At 44.6% G+C, this 20,551-nt stretch overlaps 1 protein-coding gene across 5 annotated transcripts in view; it reads right to left on the minus strand.

Moving 5' to 3' along the window:
- Window positions 1-20,551, minus strand: part of MORF4L1 (mortality factor 4 like 1) — a 94,222-nt gene that overhangs the window by 48,944 nt on the left and 24,727 nt on the right. The window contains exons 2-5 of one of the 5 annotated variants that reach the window (XM_069766452.1): window positions 15,866-15,912; window positions 13,870-13,977; window positions 13,115-13,182; window positions 9,304-9,390 (exon numbers count right to left, since the gene is read on the minus strand). Coding sequence is in view for 4 of the 5 variants with exons in the window: in XM_069766450.1 (XP_069622551.1) it covers window positions 9,304-9,390; window positions 13,115-13,182; window positions 15,866-15,912 (202 nt within the window). In the remaining variant the exon portion in view is untranslated. Of the gene's footprint in view, window positions 1-9,303; window positions 9,391-13,113; window positions 13,183-13,869; window positions 13,978-15,865; window positions 15,913-20,551 lie in introns of all 5 variants that reach the window. The other 4 variants (XM_069766450.1, XM_069766451.1, XM_069766447.1 and 1 more) reach the window with 4 other exon arrangements.

Here is a 20,551-nt window from a genome sequence, read left to right on the forward strand (position 1 = left end):
ACAAGTCACAACTGGTACAGGAGGAGAGAGGACCCTGCCCGCGAGGGCTCACAATCTACAAGGGATGGGTGAGAATACAGTAGGCGAGGGTAGAGATGGTCATGCAGCGGTTTGGTCGATCGGTGGTTACTGCAGGTTGTAGGCTTGTCGGAAGAGATGAGTCTTCAGGTTCTGTTTGAAGGTTTCGATGGTAGGTGAGAGTCTGATGTGTTGTGGTAGAGAGTTCCAGAGTAGGGGGGATGCACTAGAGAAATCTTGTATACGATTGTGGGAAGAGGAGATAAGAGGGGAGTAGAGAAGGAGATCTTGTGAGGATCGGAGGTTGCGTGCAGGAAAGTACCGGGAGACGAGGTCACAGATGTATGGAGGAGACAGGTTGTGGATGGCTTTGTATGTCATGGTTAGGGTTTTGTACTGGAGTCTCTGGGCAATGGGGAGCCAGTGAAGGGATTGACAGAGGGAAGAAGCTGGGGAATAGCAGGGGGGCAGGCCTGCCTTAATTGAGCAGCAGCTACATGGAGAAAATTAATGTATATCCTTCCCTGCACCACGCCCTGATGACTTGAAGCTAGCAGCTACTTGCCTTTATTTAAACCCTATATCTGCAGGTAAATCATGTTTCTGGACATGACAGGTTCCCTTTATGCAGGGAGTCATCAGGTTATTTTTTCATAGACATAATAAAATGCTGTCTTTCAAAGTTATGTATTGCAGTGTTCCCCAAATTCAGACCTCACAGACCACCAACAGATCACATTTCCAGGATTTTCTTCGTATTTCCCAGGTGAGAACCTGTGGACGTTTGTGATGCCTTGATAATTCCATTATCTGTGCAATACTACAGAAATCCTGAAAATTATTTGTTGGAGGCCCTGAGGACTGGAGCTGGGAAGCACTAAGGAAAAATGCATGAATAATTCCAAGTGAGGTGAAATGAGAGTTTTTTGGTGCTCAAAGTGATAAAAATGATCTGCCAGGACAATTCTCCAGAAGATGTTTGATTTCGCCAAAATTATTGTTATTTTTTTTTTATTATTTATATATTGCATCACCTTCATCTGAGACCTGTAACTTTATTATTCCGGCAATGGAGTGGTGTAAGGGCATGTTTTGCTATTGCTGTTAGTAAGAAGTATTATCCAGAAACAGAACCATTTCCACTAACTGCTTTATGCATGTCTATATACCTGCAGAATATAAATTACTGTATATACTCGAGTATGAGCCGAGATTTTCAGCCCCAAAAAATGGGCTTAAAGTGCCACTCTCGGCTTATACTCGAGTCACGGAAGGCGGGAAGGGGGGGGGGGGGGGGGGAGCGATGCCTGTCAAATACTCACCTGCTCCCAGCACTCCTGACACGGTCCCTGCATGTCCCACGGTCTTCAGGCGCCTGCAGCTTCTTCCCCTGTTCAGGGGTCACGTGGTACCGCTCATTAAAGTTATGAATATGGACTCCACTCCCATAGGGGTGGAGCCTTATATTCATTACTGTAATGAGCGGTACCATGTGACTGCTCACTACAGGAAGAAGCTGCCGCTCCCGAAGACCGTGGGACATGCAGAGACCGCGTCAGTAGTGCCAGGAGCAGGCAAGTATGTCATGTTCAACTTTCCGCGTTCCACCGCCGCCTCGTCTTCCCGTCCTCTTGCTGTGACTGTTCAGGTCAGAGGGCGCGATGACGTATTGGTGTGCGCGTCGCCCTCTGCCTGAAGTCAGTGCGGAGAGACAGGACGCTGAGGAGCAGCGACGAGAGGCGAGTATGTCTTTTTTTTTTTTTTTTAGTGCAGCAGCAGTATATGGGGCCATAAAGAACTGCGTGGAGCATTATATGGGGCCATAAAGAACTGCGTGGAGCATTATATGGGGCCATAAAGAACTGCGTGGAGCATTATATGGGGCCATAAAGAACTGCGTGGAGCATTATATGGGGCATCTTATGGGGCCATAAAGAACTGCGTGGAGCATTATATGGGGCATCTTATGGGGCCATAAAGAACTGCATGGAGCATTATATGGGGCATATTTTGTATGGAGCATCTTATGGGGCCATAATGAACTGTATGGAGCATTATATGGGGCTCGATTCAATATGGATATTCAAAAACACTTAACCTACTGATGTCTGAATTCATTTTACTTTTATTGGTATCTATTTTTAACATTTACCCGTAGCTGCTGCATTTTCCACCCCAGGCTTATACTCGAGTCAATTAGTTTTCCCAGTTTTTTGTTGCAAAATTAGGGGGGGGAGGGGGAGGCTTATACTTGAGTATATACGGTATTGAAAAAAAAATAATTTTGCATGAAGCTGCTGTGCTGGCCCCCTACACTTGTACGTTATTTATTATAGTGCCATTTATTCCATGGCGCTTTACATGTGAAGCTGTACTTCAGGCAATAACCTTCCTGAGCATGTACCCGACTAGCTGCCGACAGATCTCTAATTATCTGCACAGTGGGGACATTCTACCTTTCATTGTGGACATAGGTCTTAAACAACGCCAACCTTCCCAATAGGTAGCACAGGGAACTTCCTGCTGTGTTATTTAAAATACTAAGCCATAAAATTTTCCACTCTGGCGCCTTAACCCCCTTCACACAACCCACAAGCCTGTTTTCACCTGTGAGCAGGCTAAATCTTACCACTTAAAATGACAGTGGACAGAATTGTAACTCTGGAATGCTTCAATGAATCCCAGTGATTGAAATGGTTTTCTCATGACATTGTACTTCATGACACTGGTAACATTTGTTTGATATGACTTGCATTTATTTGTGAGGGGAAAAAAAATAAAAATTTAGCAATTTTCTAACTCAATTTTTTTATGTTCAGAAATCGGAGTGGTCACAGAAAATAGTTAAACATTTTCCACATGTCTACAACAATTCTTGAAACTTTTTGTTGATAGGAAGTTAGGCTAGTTTCACACTAGCGTTTTGCCGAGCTGCGGACTTCCTCTGTGAAGCCCCGCCCACGGCCGCACCTCCGCCACTCAGCTCCGCCTATGTCTGCATGCGGCCTGCGTACCCATCTTTAACATTGGGTACGCAGGTTGTGCGGATGTATGCGGATGCCTCAGCATGCGTAGTTTTGATGATGCAGAGGGAGAAGAAAAAAAAAAAAGAAATGCCAACCAGCACCATTCAACACAGGTCACTGCATCGTCAAAACGACGCATGCGGAGGCATCCGCACTACCTGCGTACCTAATGTTAAAAAAAGGTACGCAGGTCGCATTCGGACGTAGGCGGAGCTGAGCGGCGGCGGTACGGCCAGGGCTTCACTGAGGAAGTCCGCAGCTCCGCAAAATGCTAGTGTGAAACCAGCCTTAAAAGGGTTAAAAGTTGACCAGTGATTTCTCATTTTTCAAACAATTTTTGTTTTTGTTACCACATCACATTTGAAGTGACTTTGGCGAGCTGGTGACCACTTGCAGGTATAGGTGACTGCTGATGCTGCAAAGGCTACTGCTCCTGCTGTCCTCTAGGATCGTCCATGAGGAGAAGCTTCCGACATAAGCGCTTCTTCTGTGGTCATCCCTACTTATAAGGCCGGGGTCACACTTGCGAGCTCATTGCGAGCCTTTCACATCAATACCTGCCTTTCGCATCAATACCTGCCACTGCCACTCGGGACTGGAGTGTGCGCCCACATGTATTTCTATGCAGCCGCATACTCCGGTCCTGAGTGCCGGCAGCAGTGTCGGGACTTGATGTGAGTTTCTCAGATCACACTCACAAGTGTGATCCCAGCCTAAGAGGGATCCACTGCACTTTCCTCTTCCGGTACCCAATAATGCGCCCCCTCCCTGCCAGGACACGTCAAGTCTCCACATGTCCCGGACGGCTTTTTTGCCCAGGGCGCCACCATCTTGGCTCAGGCGCACCCCCACTGACATCACACTAATTCCCAGCATGCCTTGCACACGATGTCAGCGAAGCGTGCCACCGATTACCAGGCTCAATACAGAGCTGCAGTCAAAAGACAGGAGGGAGAGCGGTGCGGCGGATGCAGGACGCCCACACCGCCAAGGCCCACCAGACGGCGCCTCCGACACCTGAAGGCCATAATACAGGCACTCTGCCTTTTCTTCCAGTGCTGGGATAGGAGTGGGTAAGTATGGACAAAAATAAACTTCTACCGGCCCGGGTCTCAACACGAGGGTCCCCGTCAGGACAGGAAATTCAACTGAAGCGGGGAGAGGTGCCCCTCATTTATTTCAGTAAGTTTCCTGTCCTATATAGGTGGATCTCTCAAGTGTGCAGTCATGGGTGAGGGGAAAAATACTCAAAAAAGTGACATTCTAAAAATTACACCCCTCAAGATGCTCCAAGCCACATTTAAGAACTTTATTAATCCTTCAGGTGCTTCACAGGGATTGATGGAATGTGGAAAGGAGGGGGGGAAAAAATGAACATTTAACGTTTTTTTTTTCCCACAATCTTACTCTACACCCACATTTTTATTCTTTTTTTTTCGCAAGTGTGAAAGGAGAAAATGGACCCCATATGTGAAGAACATTTACTATTTGGGTGCATGGCAGGGCTCGGAAGGGAAAGGAATGACTTTTGGAATGCAGACTTTGCAAGCGTCATTTTGCGTTTGATAAGTGACGCAGTTCACTTATCAGAGCTAGGGCCTGCCGTTTTAGATTTTTCTTTTCACAGGTATTTTTTTTCTCCCTATTTGCTTTTGCCCCTTTAGCTTTTTCTTTTCAGATAATAGTTTGCACCAATCACTATCCCCCCCACACATACAGTTATCAATAAAGTACACCCAAGCACCATACCATATTCACAAAAAATAAAAATAAAAAATTGTCCCACCCATCACAACAGAGCTATTCAGCGGAGGAGGTATATTCTTTCCTTGCCTCTGACACTGATGGTGAGGGAAATGATCCCACATTTCTTCACTTTTCTGATTCTTCATCCTCTTCCTCCTCAGGTCCTGCAGAACCGCCACGCTGACGCCCCAGAACAGAAGATGAGGCAACACCCACCATTCCTGAAGATGAACCAGCGCGCTCCAATGCAGACCCCATATGGACCTCGCCACCCGTAAATTACGAGCCACTGATTCCTGATTTTGTGGCAGAAACAGGAATCAAGTTTGACACCACCGGCATCATGGAAATAGACTTTTTCAAAGTCTTTCTCTGAGGATTTTATTAACATCATGGTGGAGCAAACTAATTTCTATGCTCGTCAATTTTTGGATCAAAACCCCGGTTCATCATATTCTAACTGGTCTCCTGTAGACGCAGTTGATATGATACAGTTTTGGGGCCTGGTCCTTCATATGGAGATCTGAAAAAGCAAGAAATATGGCAATATTGGAGTGTAGATATTTTATATAACACTCTAGTGTTCCGGATGGTCATGGTTCGGACGCAACTTGAGGCCATTCATAAGTTCCTGCATTATTCCGATAATACACAGTGTCCCGCACGAGATGACCTCAACTTTGACAGTCTGTTCAAAGTTCGGCCAGTCATCAAAACACTTCAACAAAAAGTTTGCTTAAGTGTACGTGCCCAAAAGGGACATCTGTGTGGATGAGTCCTTGGTTCATTTTAAGGGAAGGCTCAGATTCTGTAAGTACCTGCCCAGCAAGAGGGCCAGGTACAGAACCAAACTCTACAAGCTGTGTGAGTACCTCAGGGTACACCTACAGCTTTAGAGTTTACGAAGGGAAGGACACCATAACTTTATCGTTTGAGTGTTCTCGTGTCCTGGGAGTGAGTGGGAAGGGTGTGTGGGATTTGGTGCACCCACTGCTGTATAAAGGTTATCACCTCTACACTGAACTTTTATTCCAGCATCCCACTCTATAATCCCTCTCTGCACAAGATACCGCAGCATGTGGTACTGTCCGCAAAAATCAGAGAGGCCTCCCGAAGACGCTACTTGGACAGACGCTCAGAAAGGGTGACCGTAGAGCCTAATGTACCAGCCACCTGCTGGTGGTCAAGTACAAGAGGGATGTCCTTCTCTTGACCACCATACACTGTGATGGCAGCACCCTCAGCACTGTACGAGGTACCTCTACACAGGTCTGCAAACCGGACTGTGTACTGGGGTACAATAAAAACATGGGGGGGGGGGGGGCATTGATCTCTCTGATGAACTCCTCCAACCGTACAGTGCTTTGAGAAAGGCCAAGGTGTAGTACAAAAAGCTGTCCGTGTACATCGTACAAATGGCAATGCTCAACGCTTTCCAGCTGTCACGATGTGCATGCCACACTGATACGTCGTGCCTTCAATTCCAGGAGGTAGTGGTTAAGGCCCTGATATTTGGCACTCCGGAAGGAGCGGCCCCAGTACTTCTGGAACTGAAGGTGCTCGTACCGTACCAGGTCAGCATTTTCCAGGGGTGGTCACGCCAACTAGGAAAAAAAGGTAAGCTGCAAAAAAGGTGCCAAGTGTGTTACAAAAGGGGAATACGCAAGGACACCATCTATCAATGCGACACCTGCCCCATCAAACCTGGCCAGTGTATGAAGGATTGCTTCAAATTGTACTACACTCCATGCACTACTAATTTCATTTACAGCAAACTGTAGATTAGTTCCAAAAAAATGGGGCACATCTAGATAAGTTCCTTGGGGGTCTAGTTTCCAAAATGATGTCACTTGTGGGTTTTTTTTGTGTTTTTTTTTTACTGTTTAGGCAAATCAGGGGCTCTGCAAACGGAACATGACGCCTGCAGACCATTCCATGAAAGTCTGCATTCCAAAACGGCACTACTTCCCTTTCGAGCCCCGACATGCGCCAAAACAGTAGTTTTCTCCCAAATGTGGGGTACCAGCGTACTCCGGACAAATTGGACAACAGCTTTTGGGGTCCAATTTCTCCTGTTACCCTTGGGAAAATTAGAAATGGAGGACTAAAAGATCATTTTTGTGGGGGGGGGAAAAAAATAGGATTTTTTCATTTTCGTACCCGGGCATTTTAAAACTTTAGTAAAAACACTTGGGGGTTCAAAGTTATCACAGCACATCTAGATAAGTTCCTTAGGGGGGGTCTAGTTTCCAAAATGGGGCCACTTGTGGGGGGTTACCCCTGTTTAGGCACATCTGGGGCTCGCCAAACGCAACATGGCGTCCGATGTCAAGTCCAGCCAATTCTGCGTTGAAAATGTCAAACGGCGCTCCTTCCCTTCCAAGCCCTGCGCCCAAACAGTGGTCCCCCCCCCCCCACATATGGGGTATCAGCGTACTCAGGACAAATTGGACAACAACTTTTGAGGTCCAATTTCTCCTCTTACACTTGAGAAAATAAAAAAAATTGTTGCTAAAAGATAATTTGTGACTAAAAAGTTAAATGTTCATTTTTCCTTCCACATTGCTTCTGCTCCTGTGAAGCACCTGAAGGGTTAATAAACTTCTTGAATGTGGTTTTAATCAGCCGAAGGGGTGCAGTTTAGAATGGTGTTACTTTTGGGTTTTTTCTGTCATAAAGACCCCTTATAGTGACTTCAAATGTGAGGTGGTCCCTAAAAAATAAATGGTTTTGTAAATTTTGTTGTAAAAATGAGAAATCGCTGGTCAACTTTTAACCCTTATAACAAAAAAATGTATTTCCAAAATTGTGCTGATGTAAAGTAGACATGTGGGAAATGTTATTTATTAACTATTTTGTGTGACTTGTTTTAAGAGCATACAAATTCAAAGTTTTTAAATTGCAAAATTGAAACCAAATTTCCTTTTTTTTTTTTTTTTTTTTTTTTTTACACAAGATATATCGAGGAAATTTTACCACTAATGTGAAGTACAATATGTCACGAAAAAAACAATCTCAGAATCACCAAGATCCATGGAAGCGTTCCAGAGTTATTACCTCATAAAGGGACAGTGGTCAGAATTGTAAAAATTGGCCCGGTCATTAACGTGCAAACCACGGGGTTAGGGTCCTTAATCTAGTCCTATTAACTAATTTAAAAAAAAAAAAAAAAAAAAAAAACAAAACAAACGGAGGCTGGTCGGTCATGTCAGTCACCGACCAGCACTTTAGGACGCGTGCATGGATGTGGTGCAAAAAAGGAAAGGGAAAAGACGGGGGAAAAAAAATTCTTGCCAAAAGTGAGAGTGGGTGCCAGTTAGTGATGTGAATCTGATCAGCAGCTGTAGGATGCACCCATGGAAGTGGTGCAAGGGTGGGAAATAGACAGGGACAAAAAATTAAAAATAAAGGTTCTGGAAAACAGAGAGCACAAGTGCTGGTGAGTGATTTGCATCACTGATCAGCGCTCAGTGGCTGCAGGATGGACAAAAAAAGAAAATAACTGCCAAAAATCAAACAATCAAGTACTAATCAGCGCTTGGCAGCAGAGGAGGGATGGGGAGAGGGTTAGGGAGAGGGAAAAAAGGGGATTGGGGTGGATTAGGAAAGATCAGGGATCAGAAACATCTTTACAACAGCAGCACCAGCAGAAGTGATGGCAGAGTTCAAAACCTGTCTGGCACCACAAGACCAAGCACCGTTTGGCATAACAGCTTGACCGCCCTGCACATGTCCGAAGCTAGAATGAGGAAGCGCAGGGCGATCATACGGAGGTCAGATTTCCTCTGTGCACTCTAATTGGTGCCATCGACGTCATTGCTTAATCGCACCAAACAGAGCTGGCCCTGGTGACGCCGGCATTGCTAGGCTCCAGCCTACAGGCTGGACATGTTGAAAACTATATGTTGAATCTGAATAGCCAATCACAGCGATCGTAACTGCGCGAGGGGCAGCGCCTCCACTTGGGACGATGACACCCGATGCCCTGCTGGAAGATTCAGCAGGCATTTTAATGCCATCACCGTGACCGAAGTCCCGCTTTAAAAATATGACGTATCCATACGTCCAAGTTCGGTAAGCACCCAACAACGTCCAAGGTCATGAAGGGGTTAAAAATGCAAGTTGCCAAGTGTTCCATGTACTATAGGTTCTCACACTACAAGAAACAAGGCGGCTGCTGACTACACAACTGTCCAGGAGAAGCTGCCAAAATAATGCCCCTTTTTCACATCAATTCCCAGTCTACAGTGGTCAGCTGAACATGGAGGAGGGGAGCAGGATGTTTGTGAGGCGCAGCTTAAGCCAATCACCCGTTATTTCTTTTTCATGCAGGATAAAATTTGACAGTTTATGTGAAAGAACTAAAACTACAATTTTTTTTTTTTTTAAATCCGTTTTTTTGCATTTTTACAAAACCTTGAGACATACTGCCATATTGTGATAAAGCAGTCTCACATGCCAAGAAAACATGAGATGGTAACGAGCACAAGCGTTTAGGTCGGACTCCACTTACTGATTGGCTTTCTGAAGTTCTTTTTGCTTTTGCAGATTAGTGTCCACGTATTTGAGTACTCTACTCTCTGGTACCCACTCATCCCAGCTGCAAAAAAAGAAAGAAGAACCATCACCATCGTGTCTATTTGCTCCTTGTTCAGCAATTTACCTCATTCATGCATCTTCACATCATTGCGTTTTTTCCACCATTACCCAAGCACATCAACAGAAAAATTGCATAAAGGTGCTGTGAGGCATGACCACAAACACCAAGATCCTGTCCCGACTGAAAGTCTGCCCTAAGCAGAGACTATGGCACATATAGGAGGACAGATCTTGGCCTGTAACGGGAGCTGATCGTCCCAGGTTGACCAGCACTCATTCACTACGCAGTTTTCACATGCCAAAGCGAAAAGAAACAATATTCAATCCCTAAACAGCATCATGCCCTCAACAGCACACCACCTGTTTACACCAGCCAATAACTATAATGTTTACATTGGCACAAATCCGATTGCCCGAGAAATGAGCTTTGTACTTGTTTGTTGGGTGATATTCAGCTGGTTTATACGAGCAAATAATTTGTAACAAGCATTTGCTGATTATTGCCCATTTAACTGCAAAACTAGGAACATAATACCTCCTAGAAATAAAAATTCACGATTAGCAGAGTTCAGGTTTGCCACATGTCAACATGACCATCTAACAAAACCAAAACGAAAGAAACAGAATTTCCACATTATCTAATATGTAAGAGGGTGATCACATGATGAATAATTTATCATCAAAAGGCTGCATAAGTGAAGAGACCAGGGTATCAGACCACCTCCTCATAAACAGCTAACCCCTATAGCAATAACATATATGGCTATATTGGTTGTTACTTGTACAGCAACCATAAATGTCATCCATAATAGGCCAAGTCATACATTTATTTCCATGTACAGACCTGATAACTTAAGGGAGTCAGTTCCTCAAAAAATGCATTATAAATGGGCTATACAGTCTTGTAGGGGACTTTGCCCCCTATATACACTCCCTGACAGAAGTTATGTCGCTTATCCATGTTAGGTAAATAAAAGCCTATAACCTGACGTTAAATTCATCCATTGGTTGTATTAACCCCTTCATGACCGGGGGATTTTTTCGTTTTTCCGTGTTCGTTTTTCGCTCCCCTCCTTCCCAGAGCCATAACTTTTTTATTTTTCCGTCAATTTGGCCATGTGAGGGCTTTTTTTTTTGCGGGACGAGTTGTACTTTTAAACGACATCATTGGTTTTAGCATGTCGTGTACTAGAAAACGGGAAAAAAATTCCAAGTGCGGTGAAATTGCAAAAAAAAGTGCAATCCCACATTGGTTTTTTTGCTAGGTTCACTAAACGCTAAAAATGCCATTATGATTCTCCAGGTCATTACGAGTTCATAGACACCAAACATGACTAGGTTATTTTTTATCTAAGTGGTGAAAAAAAATTCCAAACTTTGCTTAAAAAAAAAAAAAAAAAATAAAATAAAAAAAAAATTGCGCCATTTTCCGATACTCGTAGCGTCTCCATTTTTCATCATCTGGGGTCGGTTGAGGGCTTATTTTTTGCGTGCCGAGATGACGTTTTTAATTATAGCATTTCGGTGCAGATACGTTCTTTTGATCGCCCGTTATTGCATTTTAATGCAATGTCGCGGCGACCAAAAAAAACGTAATTCTGGCGTTTCGAGTTTTTTTCCCGCTACGCTGTTTAGCGATCAGGTTAATACTTTTTTTTATTTGATAGATCGGGCGACTGAGCGCGGCGATACCAAATATGCGTAGATTTGATATTTTTTTTTATTGATTTATTTTGATTGGGGCGAAAGGAGGGTGATTTAAAATTTTATGTTTTTTTTATTTTTTTCACATTTTTTTTTAAAACTTTTTTTTTACTTTTGCCATGCTTCAATAGCCTCCATGAGAGGCTAGAAGCAGGCACAACCCGATCGGCTCTGCTACATAGCAGCGATCTGCTGATCGCTGCTATGTAGCAGAATTGCACGTGTGCTGTGAGCGCCGACCACAGGGTGGCGCTCACAGCGACGGGCAATCAGTAACCATAGAGGTCTCAAGGACCTCTATGGTTACCATTCACAAGCATCGCCGACCCCGATCATGTGACGGGGGTCGGCGATGACGTCATTTCCGGCCGCCCGGCCGGAAGCGGTAGTTAAATGCCGCTGTCTGCGTTTGACAGCGGCATTTAACTAGTTAATAGGTGCGGGCAGATCGCGATTCTGCCCGCACCTATTGCGGGCACATGTCAGCTGTTCAAAACAGCTGACATGTCCCGGCTTTGATGCGGGCTCACCGCGGAGCCCTGCATCAAAGCAGGGGAGCCGGCATCGGACGGTATAGTACGTCCGATGCCGGTAAGGGGTTATTCTTTTGAAAGCTGAAACCCTCCGAAATGTGGTTTAGGTTAAGAAAATAAATTGGTATCAATGCAGAAATATTGATCAATGGACACAGAATGGTCAGATTTTGGCAAGACAAAAGTTTTGTCGCCTGGTCATATAATGCACCCAATCCTAGTTTACATCCTCACCAGTGCTCAGTAAATTATCGGTTACCGTATATACTTGGAGTATAAGCCGAGATTGTCAGCCCATTTTGTTGGGTTGAAAGTCCCCCTCTCTGTTTATACTCGAGTTATACCCAGGGGTCGGCAGGGGAGGGGGAGAGGGGGGCTGTAATTATACTCACCTACCCCTGGCGCGGTCCCTGCAGGTCCCCGTTTCCCCAGCGCCACAGCTTCTTCCATAGGGGTGGAGCCGCATATTCATTACTGTAATGAGCGGTAACCGTGACCGCTCAGTACAGGAAGAAGCTGTGGCGCCAGGGAAACGGACTGCAAATCGCCAGGAGCAGATGAGTATAACGGGGAGGGGAGCACTGCGCGATATTCACCTGCTCCTCGTTCCGACGCCGCTCCATCTTCAGTGTCTACTGCAGTGACGCTCAGGCGCGATGACGTGGTTAGTGCGCGCCCTCCGCATAAACGTCAGTGCAGAAGACGCTAAAGATGGAGCGGTGCCGGAACGAAGTCAGGTGAATATTGAAAGTGCCAGTGGCCTGAGCGACGACTATGTGATTTTTTATTGCAGCAACAGCAAATGGGGGCAAGTGTCTGTATGTAGCCATAATCAACGTTTGTGGAGCATTATATGGGGCAAGTGTCTGTATGGAGCATCTTATGGGGGAATTATTGACCTTTATGCAGAATTATATGGGGCATATTTTAAGATGGAGCATCTTATGGGGCCATCATGAACTGTATGGAGCATTACATGGGGCTCCTGATTCAATATGGATATTCAAAAACACTTAACCTACTGATGTCTCAATTAATTTTACTTTTATTGGTATCCATTTTTACTTTTGACATTTACCGGTAGCTGCTGCATTTCCACCCTAGGCTTATACTCAAGTCACTAAGTTTTCCCAGTTTTTTTGTGGCAAAATTAGGAGGGGGGTGGGGGAGGTCGGCTTATATTTGAGTATATACGGTATCAACATTAACAGAAACAAAAATTTGAAATAGATCACTTTTTGTATTGAACTGAAATAAATTAACTTTTTGATGATATTCGAATTAACTGAGAAGCACCTGTAGATTTGTGATTCGAATAAAAACCAGGCAGGACCTACTTGGTTCTGAAAATATTAACGACATGTGTTAACAGTCCCATATTGGGTGTGCGTTCTGCCAGTAACACTAACTCAAAGGTGACTCTCGAACATCTAAACGAGGCCCTAGATTCTCATTTTTCTTCATATTTACACATGCGTATTAACTTACTTCTTATTCCATCCACTGTAGTGAATGAAGTACTTCACCTGCTTGTCCTTAATGGAGACTTTCACACACTGCAGAAGAAAAGCCAGGGTTTAATTCAAGATTCATGGAATACAATACAAGGATTGCAGTTCATTAATGTGCCAAACGTAGATTTACCGAGAAGTATTAATATTCAGTAGAAATAATAAGTAAACAATGGCCATGAAAAACCTTTAAAACGTATAATGCTTATAACACTCTTGCTTTCAACATGAAGGGGTATTCAGAGAAATTTATAAAAATATGGCACACCCCAAAAAATATAAGTCAAACATGATCTGTGGGGGACAACAATGGGGGTCCCACATACCACAGGACGAATAGGGGCGAGAATGGTCCTCCTTTGCTCATACACTATGATAAAGGGAGGTGCTGTGCAGACTGTCCCAGCCTCTGCTTTGTTTTTCTGACTCTCGAGTTGCTGCGATTTGCTTACATGATGCAGCTACATACTCCGATCTTTGTTCAGTGTCACCGGTTAGCCCCAGCCTTAATGACACATCCAGTGGCAGTGCATAATTATATTTTGCCGAAATACCCCTTACATTAAATTACAACTCATTTAAACCAGCCTAAGTAATATCCTGAGGTCTAAGGTGCCAACCTTTCAGAAAATATTTTGCATGAATGTCTTTATATTATTCTTCCAACCCTGTTCAAAGGGGAATCGAAAATAAAATTAATACTTAAATCATATAAGAGACAACTATGCATACCTGTGAAAGATTAATGGGTAGTAAATACTGACTTATATCGGTTCTGCTATCTCAACTTTTGCTGACTGGGGCCTTCTATGATTATCTCTGAAAGGAGCCAGTATCGAGCTGCATATACCAAGAGCAAAGAAAGAAAAAACTATGAAGACAGAACACATCTAACATTGACAACTTTACAAAGTTTCAGCAAAGAAAGAAAGCTGGGACTTAATACATGGTCCCTCTAGGCAGCAGGTAAATGCAAGCGGCAGCTGCTTACTGTAGTCGCCTGACCCATGAAAGGTGAAAAATACGTTGCAGGTTTTCATTTAATAATCACACTAGTTTTTCTCTAGTGGAAGTCATTCTGGGCTGGAAAGTGAAATCGCTGGCCATTAATAATAAGCAAGCAATTTGCAAGGAATTTACAAGAAAAAGCTGAAAGTCACTGGCTTTTGTGAAGCTGCTACATTGCAGGCTTACCTTAGGACTGTGCATTGACCTCAGGGAAAGCAGGAGGTGACCGCCGGCCACTACCCCCACTAGGCACTAATGACACGCGGAATGAATTCATTGTAAGAAAGCAGTACTGCGGGCCTCCTAACTGATCTGTTTCCTACACCTGAAGCTTTATAAATCCATTATGTACTAGGTCTACGCAGGAACGGAAATCCATTGACAATGTGTACATTTAGGGTATGTGCACACGTTGCGGTTTTGGCTGCGGATTCGCAGCAGTTTTCCATGCGTTGTACAGTACCATGCAAACCGATGGAAAATCAAATCCGCAGTGCACATGCTGCGGAAAATTCAGTACGGAAGCTTTGCGGTTTATTTTCTGCAGCATGTTAATTCTTTGTGCGGATTCCGCAGCGTTTTACACCTGTTCCATAATTGGAATCCGCAGGTGTAAAAACGCAGGTGGAATCTGCACAAAATCCACAGTAAATCCACAGGTAAAAAAGCAGGGCGTTTTACCTGTGGATTTTTCAGAATCCGCGCGGAAAAATCCACAACATGGGCACATATCCTTAGAGGTGGTGTTCTGGCATTTGATATTAAATGGGTTGCTTCAAGTTTGGAAGTATCCCCTTATCCAAAAAATAAGGGATATTGTCCCAATAGTTGGGGGTCCAATCTCTGGGACTCCCACCGATCCAGAGAACCAGCGCTGTGTGAATGGAGCAGTGAGTTCATGTTCACATACGTTCTATTCATTCTTCATGGAAGTGCAGATGACCAGCTGTAAGCTGGGCTCTGTTACTTCCAGCAGTCCCATAGAGGATGAATGGGGCAGAGGGGTGCAAAGATAGACCACTGCTACATTCACACCTCCCCAGTTCTCAGGGGGTCCCAGTGGTCAGACACCCCCCCAAGCCATTGGGAAGGTACCCGCTATCCTATGGATAAGTGATACATTTCAAACTTGGTACAACCCTTTCCTCACTGCTGAGGACAGCGATTGCCTGCAGCAGTCACATGAATACTGCATTGGACATTACCATCTAACAACTTTTTGAAAAAGTTCAGAAAACATGATTTCTATAAGCAATTAATAACATACTCAAGCCAATGTGGCAAGTGAGCTCCCAACCACCACAACATACAGTGGATTTTCTTGGGAGACCAGTTAGGCAGAGCTCAGGTCACATTTCAGTCACACGCAAGTGACACCATTGGGGGTTCCTTCTGAACCCACCTAAGAAGCAGAATTCAGACATTCTCTCTCCCCCCCTTCCCCCAACAGAGCTGTAGACTTCAGTTATTAAATTAAGATTAAAACATGCCACTAGGAAGCATGGGGTGAAACAATGGAAAACCAAATTGAGGACCATAGATAATTAGCAGAGGAAGTAGTGTGCCCCTCATTGTAATAACCTTTAGTATAATGCAGAACAAAAAAAACCCATAACGTTGGCCAATTAACTCTGAGAAAATGCACTGTATTTCTTTTTTATTAATTTTCAATAATTAACCAAGAAGTACTGTAAGAAAAAAGGTAGCACAAGTGACATACCTTAGCTTCGTATAGAAGAGGCCCGTGAAAGCACAAGACACGCTCACCTGTAACATGAATATGTGTATAGTCAGGAGCAAAAGAAACCTCAGACTCGTGTAACAGCACGTAAAACACACACGACAGACTCCGATAAGAGGGAACAGGTTATGGAAGATTGGGATAGAGAGTCAACTAGTTCTCCCTATAGGTCATGCTAGTATTCAGTATAGAGTACATTGCAGGTTGGACTGTTAAACACCGACCCACCGAGGACTTACTACGTACCCGGACAAGTATGAATGTTGTGGAGTTTTCATGTTGAACGTGAACCATTTCATTATACTACATGGAAGCTCATATTGGGCTCATCTTTTCTCACCTTTGTAACTGCAAAAAGGCTGTCGCCCTTACTCACTCTGGTCTAGACTACTGCAACTGTACTAACCGGTCTCCCTCCAACCAAACTTTATCCTCCAATCCATCCTGAAAGTAGCAACCAGAGTCATTTCTGTCCAGTGACTAGACCAATGCCTCCACCTTGTGCCAGTCATTGCACTGGTTGCCATCAACTACAGAATACAAAACAAACCTATCGTTCTCACCCACAAAGCTCTTCACAGTTCTGCACCACTATCTCCTCTTTCATCTCGGTCTATCACCTTAGGGTACCGTCACACAGTGCCATTTCGATCGCTACGACGGTACGATTCGTGACGTTCCAGCGATATCCATACGATATCGCTGTGTCTGACACGAAGCAGCGATCAGGGATCCTGCTTAGAATCGTACGTCGTAGCAGATCGTTTGGAACTTTCTTTCGTCGCTGGATCTCCCGCTGGCATCGCTAGATCGGTGTGTGTGACACCGATCTAGCTATGCGTTCGCTTGTAACCAGGGTAAACATCGGGTTACTAAGCGCAGGACCGCGCTTAGTAACCCGATGTTTACCCTGGTTACCAGCGTAAATTTAAAAAAAAAAAAAAACAAAAAAAAAAAAAAAACAGTACATACTTACATTCCGGTGTCCGTCAGGTCCCTTGCCGTCTGCTTCCCGCACTCACTGACTGCCGGCCGTAAAGTGAAAGCAGAGCACAGCGGTGACGTCACCGCTGTGCTGTGCTTTCACTTTACGGCCGGCAGTCAGTGAGTGCGGGAAGCAGACGGCAAGGGACAGACACCGGAATGTAAGTATGTGCTGTTTGTTTTTTTTTACGCTGGTAACCAGGGTAAACATCGGGTTACTAAGCGCAGCCCTGCACTTAGTAACCCGATGTTTACCCTTGTTACCCGGGGACCTCGGCATCGTTGGTCGCTGGAGAGCTGTCTGTGTGACAGCTCCCCAGCGACCACACTACGACTTACCTACGATCACGGCCAGGTCGTATCGCTGGTCGTGATCGTAGGTAAATCGTATAGTGTGACGGTACCAACGTACTCCATTCTGCAATCAATCCAAGACAAACATCCTCCATAATCCATACCTCCCATCTCCAAAACGTCTCTCGAGCTGCACCATTTTTCTGAAATGTACAACCCCAGGAGATACGATTAAGACCTAGCAGCCACATTTTTAAGCGTGGTTTAAAAATATCTCTTTAGACTAGCCTAGTACCTCACTTCACTAATCTAATTCTTCCATGTTCTCCTGTTCAAAATATTGTCCAGAATCCCAGTCTGTCCTGTGTATCCTGTGTCTCCATAATCCTCCATGCACCCTATAGCACTTGCTAACGGTACTTACGGTAGATACTGGCTGATGACAGGATCATGCAGCTTATTTGAAATACCCCATTATAATTACGGCTGGACCATAGATGACAAGCACTTTCTACCTATTGCATCGCCTATTGCCTTATAGAAATAAGTAACTCTTGAACTATGAATTACTTCGGAATGTGTTTGTACGTGTCCCCACTTAATTGGAAAAGCGCTGTGGAATATGTTGGTGCCATCTAAATAATATTGTATTAGACTGCATTCACACATCCCTTAGACATGAACATTCATGTACAGACAGCACACAGACTCAAGAATTTATTTGATCCATACATACCAATTTTATATTAAATCCAAATGTTCGATTCATGAGACTCGAGCACGTCCTATTCTGATTGTTTTGCAAATCAGATCCTTATGAATGTCTAAAGGTACCGTCACACTGAGCGACGCTGCAGCGATACCGACAACGATCCGGATCGCTGCAGCGTCGCTGTTTGGTCGCTTGAGAGCTGTTACACAGACAGCTCTCCAGCGACCAACGATGCCGGTAACCAGGGTAAACATCGAGTTACTAAGCGCAGGGCCGCGCTTAGTAACCCGATGTTTACCCTGGTTACCATCGTTAAAGTAAAAAAACAACCACTACATACTTACCTACTGCTGTCTGTCCCCGGCGCTGGGCTTCTCTGCTCTGGCTGTGAGCGCCGGGCAGCCGGAAAGCAGAGCGGTGACGTCACCGCTCTGCTTTCCGGCCGCTGTGCTCACAGCCAGTACAGGAGGAGTGCAGAGAAGCACAGCGCCGGGGACAGAAAGCGGTAGGTAGGTATGTATGTAGTGGTTGTTTTTTACTTTAACGATGGTAACCAGGGTAAACATCGGGTTACTAAGCGCGGCCCTGCGCTTAGTAACCCGATGTTTACCCTGGTTACCAGCGAAGACATCGCTGAATCGGCGTCACACACGCCGATTCAGCGATGTCAGCGGGATATCCAGCGACGAAACAAAGTTCTGGACTTTCTTCCCCGACCAGCGATATCACAGCAGGGGCCTGATCGCTGCTGCGTGTCACACTGGACGATATCGCTAGCCAGGACGCTACAACGTCACGGATCGTTAGCGATATCGTCTAGTGTGACGGTACCTTAAGGGGATTGGTTAAAAATGAAAGACATACTTTTAACTTCCGTTTTCCACCAGTAATTCATCAATTCTTAAAGGGAATCTGTCAGCGTACAGGTGCACAGACCCTAATTCCAGCAGTGTCACTCGCTGGTATGCATGTTGTCATTTTGATATAATACCCTTTTTTTTCTGCTGCAGATCTAGCAGTTCTCTTATGGTATGTGCACACGTCAGGATTTCTTACAGAGTTTTCCTGACAAAAACCGGACATTTCTGCCAGAAGTCCGCATGCATTTTTTTCGCGTTTGACGCGTTTTTGTGCGTTTTTTCCCAAATGCATAGAATAGCGGGGGAAACGCAGAAAATCCGCACAATTAACCCCTTCATGACCCAGCCTATTTTGACCTTAAAGACCTGGCCGTTTTTTGTAATTCTGACCAGTGTCCCATTATGAGGTAATAACTCAGGAAGGCTTCAACGAATCCTAGCGGTTCGGAGATTGTTATTTCGTGACATATTGGGCTTCATGCTAGTGGTAAATTTAGGTCGATAATTTTTGCATTTATTTGTGAAAAAAATGGAAATTTGGCTAAAATTTAGAAAATTTAGCAATTTTCAAATTTTTTATTTTTATTCTGTTAAACGAGAGAGTTATGTGACACAAAATAGTTAATAAATAACATTTCCCACATGTTTACTTTACATCAGCACAATTTTGGAACCAAAATTCTTTTTTGCTAGGAAGTTATAAGGGTTAAAATTTGACCAGCGATTTCTCATTTTTACAGCAAAATTTACAAAACCATTTTTTTGAGGGGTCTATATGGCTGAAAATACCCAAAAGTGACACCATTCTAAAAAATGCACCCCTCAAGGTGCTCAAAACCACATTCAAGAAGTTTATTAACCCTTCAGGTGCTTCACAGCAGCAGAAGCAACATGGAAGGAAAAAATGAACATTTAACTTTTTAGTCACAAAAATGATGTTTTAGCAACTATTTTTTTATTTTCCCAAAGGTAAAAAGAGAAACTGGACACCAAAAGTTATTGTAAAATTTGTCCTGAGTACACCGATACCCCATATGTGGGGGGGAACCACTGTTTGGGCACACGGCAAGGCTCGGAAGGGAAGGAGCGCCATTTGACTTTTGAATGAAAAATTAGCTCCAATCATTAGCGGACACCATGTCACGTTTGGAGAGCCCCTGTGTGCCTAAACATTGGAGCTCCCCCACATGTGACCCCATTTTGGAAACTAGACCTCCCAAGGAACTAATCTAGATGTGTGGTGACCACTTTAAAGGGAACCTGTCACCCCGTTTTTTCAGATTGAGATAAAAATACTGTTAAATAGGGCCTGCGCTGTGCGTTACTATAGTGTATGTAGTGTACCCCAATTCCCCACCTATGCTGAGAAAAACATTACCAAAGTCGCCGTTTTCGCCTGTCAATCAGGCTGGTCAGGTCGGGTGGGTGTGGTGACATTGCTCTTTTCTTCCCCAGCTTTCCGTTGGTGGCGTAGAGTTTGCATCTCGGCTTTGGGAAAATGGCTGCCGCGATCTCTTGTGCGCACGCGCGGCATCCCGCGGCCATTTTCCTGAAGCCCCGTGCAGCAGAGCACTCCATCTGCGCACGCGCGGCCCCAGGAAGATGGCCGCCCCCACCGATGAAAGGGATGACAGCGCAGATCGCGCGGTGTCTTCTCGTGCCCACAGTGGATTAGTCACTTCAACATGCGCACACCACTACGCCACCAACGTAAAGCTGAGGAAGAAACAGCGCTGTGAACACGCCCACCCGACCTGACCAGCCTGATTGACAGGCGAAAACGGCGACTTTGGTAATGTATTTCTCAGCATAGGT

The sequence above is a fragment of the Ranitomeya imitator genome, chromosome 4, assembly GCF_032444005.1.
Source record: "Ranitomeya imitator isolate aRanImi1 chromosome 4, aRanImi1.pri, whole genome shotgun sequence".
In the NCBI taxonomy this organism is placed as follows: Eukaryota; Metazoa; Chordata; class Amphibia; order Anura; family Dendrobatidae; genus Ranitomeya; species Ranitomeya imitator.